General features: G+C 41.8%; 1 protein-coding gene across 2 annotated transcripts in view; it reads right to left on the bottom strand.

The window, feature by feature from the left end:
* Positions 1-836: 836 nt before the first annotated feature.
* dele1 (DAP3 binding cell death enhancer 1) overlaps positions 837-9540 on the bottom strand; it is a 34973-nt gene continuing 26269 nt past the window's right edge. The window contains exons 10-14 of one of the 2 annotated variants that reach the window (XM_043703117.1): positions 8395-8487; positions 7438-7597; positions 6732-6845; positions 3837-3914; positions 2155-2241 (exon numbers count right to left, since the gene is read on the bottom strand). In XM_043703117.1, coding sequence (XP_043559052.1) covers positions 3868-3914; positions 6732-6845; positions 7438-7597; positions 8395-8487 — 414 coding nt within the window. In that variant the 3' untranslated portion in view covers positions 2155-2241; positions 3837-3867. Of the gene's footprint in view, positions 2242-3836; positions 3915-6731; positions 6846-7437; positions 7598-8394; positions 8488-9540 lie in introns of both variants that reach the window. The other variant, XM_043703116.1, reaches the window with a different exon arrangement.

Genomic DNA, 9540 nt, shown 5'->3' with positions numbered 1-9540 from the left:
CAAGAGCCAGGTATAAACAGATGAGCAATTCATTTTTATACAGCTTCAAAGATTGCAGAGCAAAGCTGGAGGGCAAGATCACAGCACTCAGCAGCAGAAATTCATCAGCAACCTTTAGTTACCACCAGCAGCTGAATGCTACAATTGAGAATTTACAAAATAAACATGCACGATTGGCATTCAGCAGTAGCATCAGCATTAAAAGTTATGTTTGATAGTTCAACAGTAACCAAAACAGGAACATCTTATTACCCGTATATATTCCAATACACAATTCCAGTACAAGCCATCAACAATGGAGCATTCCTTTAGCACAAATATTTAATTTAAAAATTCCAAACTAATTGCTATAGTGAAACTTTAGCTCAGATGCAGTTGTTAGGAACAAACAAATGAGAACATGTATTGTGTTCAACTGATGGAAGACATTCAACAGGTTCAGATGGCACAAACTTCAGTTTGTTTGATTCCTTCCTTTCAGGATAGGAGTTTCGCTCTTGTCTCATTACAGCTACTGCTATCTGTGTGATGAGAGCACGAACTCGTCTTAGATGAAGTCCTGTAGTTCTCACAGTACAGCACACCCTCAGGGACCACATAGGAGTACTCTCCTGGAACTCAAGCATCTTATTTTAATGTAAAATAAAGAACTAAGAATGCTGGAGATCTGAAACATAAATTGTTGGAGAAACTCAGCAGGTCTGGCAGCAACTTTGAGAAGAAATCAGAGTTAATGTTTCAAGACCAGTGACTTCATTAGAACAGTTCTGCTGAGTTTCTCCATCTTATTTTAATGTTGTACTAAATCTAAATAATTATTAATTAGACTTAGGCAATTTGTAAAGTAGACATTTATTAATTAATGATGTAAATAGTGTCATACAGATTGAATCATTGCAGTTCCCAAGGTCATCTCCTGGTGCAGTATGTACCACGATGTCTTTTGCCTGACAGAGAGATGTTTAATTGAATACTGCACATCAGGTTCAGGATGGGAACAAGAAAATGCAGCCCAATAACCTGTTTGTATTGGAGCAAAGAGATCTAAATTGAATGAGGATGACATCTTCCAACATGAATGGAGCAGCCATCAATCAGAAAAGAAGCTGGGCTCATTACTGTCATCACTCATTTGATCAGTATTTTACAGTATGTAAAGATTAAATCAAAATGTACAATACATGAACAGACCATTCGGCTCCATTCAATGGTGTTTTTTGCTCCACTAAAGCCACCTCTCACTCTAAGATTTGGAGGGGGCACAATTGGGTAGATGCTCTCTCATTGGGGAGTCTGCACCTCAGGTCACCATTTCAAAAAAAAAGGGGCCTCCCATTTAAGTAAGAGGTGGAAAGCAATTTCTTCTCCCAGACATTAGTGTTTGGAATTCTCAGCCCTAGATAGCAATGGAGACTGTGTCATTGAATACACATCAAAGATCTGTCCAACTCATTCGATGGGCAATCAGTAGTCTCAAAGCAAAGTCACCATGTGAAGAAGTCTGTAAATATTACTAATCCTGGGAGGGGAAGGTGATACTGCAGAGCAGTAGGATCAGTTTTCAAATTACATTAATAAAGAGCAGACAATGACAGTGGATCAAACAACATCCTCTTGTGCGTAATTCTCTGTGAAAGAGTCATTTTGCCTCCCCATTAGTTAAGTGCGTGCCAGTCTGCGATCTGGTATTTCATAGCAACAGCCAGTGGCAATCATGGGAGAATGAGAACATTTGTTGCGGAGATCCCTCCATCATAGCCCACTCTGTTTTTCTTCAGTAGTTGTGCAGTCTTTGGTATTGGGCGAGCTGTATATACAGTTAGAACAAGCAAGCAAGGGATATTATAAACCTTGTGGCACAGGATTTGTCCAGTCACAGAACACAAAGCAGGATGAGGCCACCTCTTTGTTCAAATCATCCCACGCCTGCAACACCTCCGTGGGATGTGAGTTGGCCTGCCAGGGGTTCCAAACGATGGTCCAAGCAGGTAGTGCTCACTGATCTCAGCAGCCCATCCCTGCCAACTAGGCTTTTATTGCTTAGTGGTGAAACATGGAGACCCCCCGTACTCCATGAGTGTGGTAGACCCGAAGCCATGCCGGCCTGCAGTTGGTGATCTCCCCAGTCTTCATTTTGGTGTTCCTGAGGGATTGGCGATCTGGGGCTAGCCAAGGGAGGAAGACAAGGGGAGGACATCACCGACCTTAACAGGGTATGGTCATTGGCGAAACTGGAACTTCCTGGCAAGGAAAGATGCATTATTTGTAACAGCTAATGTAATCTCTTTATAGCCTTACTTATTGGAACTTCTCCTTGAAATCCCTTGGGGCTTCCACTTCTTGGTTCACCTTCAAAAATGATCCTTTTCTCCTCACTTAGCCTTTGATTTGGTCTGTTCTAACCCCTCACTAACACCAATCCACAAATGCACCAACATACCCACAGTTCCTCAGTCCCCATTCCTGTGCCAAACCAATTAATCAGAAACTGAAACATTAATTCTGTTTCTCTCTCTCCATAGATGCAATCTGACAATTTTCTCTTTATAGCACATCATTTCAGCATCGGCATTATTCTACTGACACGTATTTGTATCATTAAGTTTCATAAAACAGAAGTTTATTCTTGAATAGCAACTTAAGAATGCAACAAAATTAACTAAGGCACTCCACAGGAGTGTTACTTAACAATTTGGAGACATGACATACAAAATATTTGGACTATCAATAGAGATTAATGTAATGAATGCCTTAAATAAAAAAGGAGAATGTCTTAGATAAAGAAAGAGGATAGTGGAGAGGTGGAGACATTTAGGAAGGAAATATCAGAGGTCCAGGCCTAGGCGGCTGAAGACAATAACTAACATTAAGAAAATAACTGAAGAAACAGATCGCCTGGAGGTTTCTAGAATGTGGATCAAAGGGGCCAGAAATAAATGGGGGAAATACAGCAGATGCTGGAAATCTGCAACAAGCAGAATGCTAGAGAGATTCAGCAAGTCTAGCAGCATCTGTGATGGGAGAAACAGACAAAACGTTTCGAGTCTGGAATGATTCTTCAGAACAGTCTTAGAATATACCAGACTGAGAATATTAATTCTGTTATTCTCTCCACAGATGCTGTCAGACCTGCTGAGCTTCTCCAAGAAGTGAAAGGGAAACAGTGTTTCAGAAACTGAAACATTAATTCTGTTTCTCTCCCTCCATAGATGCAATCTGACAATTTTCTCTTTATATCACATCATTTCAACATCAGCGTTATTCTACTGACACGTATTTGTATCACTGTTTGGAAAGAGAAACAGTGAAAAGCTGGAAATCTGAACAAAAGACAGAAAAATGTTGGAAGTAGCAGCTGGTCAGTCTGCAACCAGAAAGGTAGGAAACAACCTAATAATCCAGATCCTGATTAATGATCTTTTCCAACATTGTCTGAACCACTGTGTAAGTCTGGTCTATATCCATATGAATCACTTTCTGCAGCTGATAATGATGTATATATTATTCATCACCATAGATGGCCTACCATAGGGGTCAATTCTGTGTTAAGCGTCACCTGGTGTGGCTCAGGAGTCTCATTTAAGCATGGAATTCCCTGCTGCATTTGCTACTGAGAAACATAAATATCCTTGCTAAAATGATCACTCCTTCACTCCCTGATTTATACTGGAACATTTATCTCCCTAAATTCAACTTTCAGAGCACTGAGGGCAAGCTCCTTTACTCTGCTGCACTCTAATTGATAACCATCATGGTTCCAACACATCAAGAAACAATTTCAATACAGTGCTGAAAATTGATTGCCAATTATTTCAGCAATCCCATCAATGTGTTACCTCTTCACACACCAGTTCTTCTCCTTTCCATTTAATTTTGATATTGCATCTTCTCATTCATCCTACCTGCAAAGCATTCTGAAGAGGGGGAAATAAACAGCCAGAGGTCATGGTCGTAGAAAGAAAAAGAAGTCCTGCAAACAGCGTTTAGGGAGTTAGGTAGGAAATTGAAAAACAGGACTTCAAAGGTAGCAACCTCTGGATTACTTCTGCTAACATGCAATAGTGAGTAAAAGAATGGATGGACAGAGATGATGAATGTGTACTTGGAAGGATGGTGTAGGAGGGAGGATTTTAAATTCCTCAGGTAGTGGGGCCATTTCTTGGGGAGGTGGGATCTGTACAAATCAGACAGGTTACATCGGAATAGGAATGGGACAATCAAACTTGTAGGGACATTTGCTTAATCTGTGGCGGTGGATCTAAACTAGATAGGCAGTGGATGAGATCCTGATGAGTAATTCAGACGGCGGGGGAGGGGGAAGCTGAGATGGAGTCGGAATATAAAACATGGGTAGGAAAGTCTGGAAGGCAGATGAAACTTTGGCTAGATAAGAAAGAAGTGAGCTTAGCATGGCGAAACAGAATATATTTTAATATCAAGATCCTAAGGAATATGGTAGATAAGCTGAGGGCACAGATAAGCACATGTGAGTGTGATAACATAGCCATGACCAAGACTTGGAAGAACAAATTAGGAGGTCAACCTTTATTCCTGCAAATCCGGTTTATTCCTGACTATTCAGGTGAAATGGAGAGGGGATAGAAAAGTAATGACGGGGATGCTTCACAATACTGATTGAGAAATCAATTCTAGCAGTGAGGAAGGATGATATTTTAGAAGAATCTTCAAATGAGGTCTTTTGAGTGGAAGCAAAAATCTCTATAGAGACAAACACACTGTTGGGTGTATATCTATAGGCCCCCAAAGAGTCAGGGAGAAATAGGTGCGTAATTGAATTCCAGAGAAATGTAAGAATAATAAGGCAGTGATTGTTCCAGATTTTAAGTAACCAAATATCAACTGGGTTTCAGTGTGCAAGATAGGGAAGGAACAACATTCTTAATTTGCATCCGGGAGAACCCTTTTCAGATATGTAAGTCAACAAAGTAGGAGGCAGTTCTGGACGTAATATTTGGAAATGAGCTCAGGCAGGAAGGCATATCAGTAGGGCCTTGTGTGGATTTAAGGCTGAGATAGATATATTCTTGATCTATAGGGGAATCAAGAGTTATGCAGAAAGAGCAGAAAAGTGAAAATGAGAAACGTTAGATTAGCCATGGCTCTATTGAATTGCAAAGCATGTTTGAGGGGCCAAAATGGCTACACCTGTTCAATTTTTTTCATGGCCTTATGGACATGGAATTTAGCAAGGCTTTTGATAAGGTCACTTGTGGCAGACTGGTTAAGAAAGTTAGAGTCCACGGGTTAAGGGAAAGTGACACATTGAATCCAAAACTGGCCGAGAGACAAAACGCACAGTAGTTTGGAGGTATTTCTGTGACTGGAAGTCAGTTTCTAGTGGGGTTCCACATGGCTTGGTGCTGGGACCCTTGCTGCTGGTGGTGCACAGTAATGATTTAGACGTAAATGTCAGGGGAATGATCAAGAATTTTCCGTATGATATGAGAATTGGTGGGGCAGTAATTTTAATAGAATCCCTACAGTGTGGAAACAGGCCATTAGGTCCACATTGATTCTCCGAAGAGTATAACACCCAAACTCATTCCCCTACCCTATTACTTTAGTGAGGAGGACAGCTGTAAATTGCAGGTGGATATTAATGGACTGATCAGCTGGGCATAGCAGTAGTGAATGGAATTCAACCTGGAAAAGTGAGAGGTAATCTACTTTGGGACAGCTAACAACACAAAGGATTACATTATGAATGGTTGGACCCTGAAAAGTACTGAAGACCAAAATAATTTTAATGTGCATATCCACAGATTCCTAAATGTAGCAGGGTAAGTAGATATAAGGTAGTTAAGAATGCATAAGATAGGCACATGTGAGTGCGATACTATAGCTATGACCAAGACTTGGAAGAATAAACTGAGGTTTATTCACTGAGGCATAGAAGAGCAGGGTGGTTATGTTGGAATGACATAAAATGTGGATTAGGTTACAATTTGAGTGCTGTGTGCAGTTCCGGTCACCACATTAAAGAAAGGATATGACTGCATATGAGAAGAGATTTAACAGCTTGTTATCTGGGCTGGAGGGTCTGAAATATGTGGAAAGACTGAAGAGACTGGGTTGTTTTCTTTGCAGCAGCAAAGAATAAAAAGGGTCCAGATAAATGTATATGAGATCACGAGGGGCAACAGTAGGGTAAATTGGAAGACATGTTTTCTATTTCTAGAGGGGTCAATAACAAGGGGGCATCGATTTAATTTAAGAGGTGGAATACTAGGAGGGGAGTTGAGGAGAATGTTTTTCTTTCAAAGGATGGTGGGAGTCTGACTGCCTGAAAGTGTGATTCTATTAGAAACTCTCACGACATATTTGTTTTTACATATTCAGTTGCATTATCATTGCTTTCAAAGATATGGGTCAGGAGTTGGAAAATGGGACCAGTATAGGCAGATCTTTGTTGACGGACATGGACACAATGGGCCAAATTGGACGGGGCTGGGGGGGGGGGGATACAGTGTGGCTGGCGGGGGTGTTAAAAACTCCGGAGCCAGAGAGGAAAGGCACTTAATCGATTAACTGAATAATCGATTATCCGAACGAAATAATGCCCGTCCATCTTGTTTGGATAATCAAGGTTCCCCTGTATAGAAATTGTCTGCCTCAGTAAAAGCCAGAGTATGGCATCTACAACTCTCTTGTCCAAGAGGGGTAAAAGCCATATCCAGATCTTTGGCTGGAACCTGATGGACATCAGTTACCTTTGATTTGGAGATCTTCCATCAGGCACTGCAGGTTATGCACAGCCTCAACACTGCCTGAGTGGGCTGCCCTTCGATACAACTCAATGGCTTTTGAAAAACTCATGGGGAGGCCTGAGGAGAGGATAAGAAGAATTTCATTAGATTGATCTGATTAAAAGGGATTGTTTGTTTACTTGCTGATGTGGAAAACCTACACTAAAGCAGGCGAGGAGTCGTTCAGCTAGGGTGCTATCAGCAAGCTACACCTGATCCCATTAGGGAGATGGGAGATGTAAAAGAAAAAAGGATGATAGTAATTTAATCCCAGTTTTGAACCACACAGGAGGCTCTTACTATGTAGGCAAATCCAGTGCTATGCACCTCAAAGCAGAAATTGTTAAGGGAAGAATTAATAGGGATGTTTTGAATAAGCTGTTCTAACAGGAAATTGATTTAGTGACACTACTTGTACTATTACAAGATAAATATCAAAAATACCAGAGTGGACAACTTGTGCTAAGTAATGTTAAATCAATGTTAAAAAATCCTGAAGGGCTAGATATCTTCTGTGCTCATTCAAGTGAGATATGAGGGAGCTGGAGAATTGGAAACTTGTGGGCTTCGGTCCTGTTTGCTCCTGTGATTTGTGATTTGTGATTTGCTGGGAACCCTGTTTCCCCTCACTACCTTGATGAAGGTTTAACTTTCTCATATAGCACAGTACCTCCCAGTCCTTGCTGGTACAACACTCCCAGAGCACACTGTGCATCAGCGTGTTCAAGGGCTGCAGCTTTTTGATAGAGTTCTGCAGCTCGGCGCAAGTCCATCATCACGGCCCAGCCTTTCTCGTAACATATACCCAGATTGTAGTGACTCTCAGGATCCTGCAAAGGACAGAAACCAACTCACGTGCTGCTGAAACTCAGGTGTACTCAATAAAAACAAAACATATCTAGGAGATACATTGGTGTGGACACCAACTACAATTGAGAGGTTGGGGTCCCAGGGGCTTCAATGAACAGCAGCGTGCAGTACAGTGCTGGAGATCAAATGCTGTGTTCTACATCCCTCTTGGCTATTTCCTACTCACTTCAACCCATTAGCTGTGGCTGTGCCTTTGGTAAGTCAAAGCCATAAAACTTCAAGAATTCAATTACCCTGTGAGGATCAGTGTTTCATGACATTACCCCTGAATAGATTACTCCAAACTAGGAAATATAGTAGCTGGAATAAGATGGTCAAATCCTTTAACTATCTTAAAGACATCACTCACAGGAAGTTGTTCACACTGCGCTAGAAGTTTGGAGTGTAGCGTGGTCACATTACGAGGGAGAAGCTTCAGTTTTTTGAGGGATTAAGAATCTCCAAAATGTGGGCATTTTCTAATTGATGTGAACCTTCAGGAGGAGGCCATTCAGCTCTCAGTTACTCCTTAAATCTTTAAATTAAATGTAAATTCGCCATAGTCTTACCAGACCATCAGGTTGCTCTCTCAGAGAGAGACGACTGGTGGTGGTTTAATCAAACCTTCACTTGCCTCAGGCCAGGGGAGAGATTGAGAAGGAGTGTCCTTCATGGTAACCTCAGCTGGTGTGGAAATTGAATTAACCTACACTGTTTGTGTCACAAACTAGCTGTTCAACCAACTAAGCGAACTGAACTACCAAACACAACATCTTACCCCACTTTCCGATGCCATCGTCAGGTACCTAGCAGCTTGATGCAGATCTTTGTGGGGTTCTTTTGTAAAGAATACACCAAGGTAGGCTTGGGCCTGAAATGACAAGAGGATGTATTGCTTTTTTTCCATTTCAGAGCAGGGCTTTCACAGACATTATTCCTCCCCCATCTCCCAGTCCTTCCTTCCAGATTCTGTTTTATTTTGACTGGGCACGTCAGAGAGAACTTCCATTTCTATAGTGCCTGTCACAACCTGAGGATATCCCAAAGTGCACTAAAGTCAATGAAGTACTTTTGAAATGCAGTTAGTTATAGGAAATATTTATTCAAGGGGTACCTGCAGGTGGTGGTGTTTCCATATATCTACTGCCCTTGTCCTTCTTGTCGTGGGTTTGGAAGGAAGCCATGTTTGGCAGGCAATTTGTGCACAGCAAAACACACACAAACAATGTCAAAACTAGTAAGGACAGGGGGTCGGACCCAGGGAGATAATGAGGAGAGGGATCAATCTGAGACTGGTACAGTTGAGAAAAGAAACAGGTTGAACAGTCAGGGCAGGCAGGAACAAAGCAGAGATCAAGGTATTCAAAGTTTGTGAGAAGATTTGTAGCTCGGGTGTTCATTCTTGTGGTTCTGTTCGCCAAGCTGGGAATTTGTGTTGCAGACGTTTTGTCCCCTGTCTAGGTGACATCCTCAGTGCTTGGGAGCCTCCTGTGAAGCGCTTCTGTGATCTTTCCTCTAGCATTTGTAGTGGTTTGAATCTGCCGCTTCCGGTTGTCAGTTCCAGCTGTCCGCTGCAGTGGTCGGTATATTGGGTCCAGGTCGATGTGCTTATTGATTGAATCTGTAGATGAGTGCCATGCCTCTAGGAATTCCCTGGCTGTTCTCTGTTTGGCTTGTCCTATAATAATAGTGTTGTCCCAGTCGGATTCATGTTGCTTGTCATCTGCGTGTGTGGCTACTAAGAATTCTTGGACATCATCAGAAATATACACATAGACAAGGAATAACCATGGTCTCATTCGATGTAACAGCACTGTTTACCTCTATCGACAAAACCCTAGCCAGAGAAACAATAGCCAACCTGCTGGACGTACAGAACAGACAACAGGACGTTGAACCTATCAACAAAGACGGCATACTCAAA

Source organism: Chiloscyllium plagiosum, chromosome 14 (genome assembly GCF_004010195.1).
Source record: "Chiloscyllium plagiosum isolate BGI_BamShark_2017 chromosome 14, ASM401019v2, whole genome shotgun sequence".
NCBI classification, from domain to species: domain Eukaryota; kingdom Metazoa; phylum Chordata; class Chondrichthyes; order Orectolobiformes; family Hemiscylliidae; genus Chiloscyllium; species Chiloscyllium plagiosum.
This window is presented reverse-complemented; position numbering and strand designations above follow the sequence as displayed.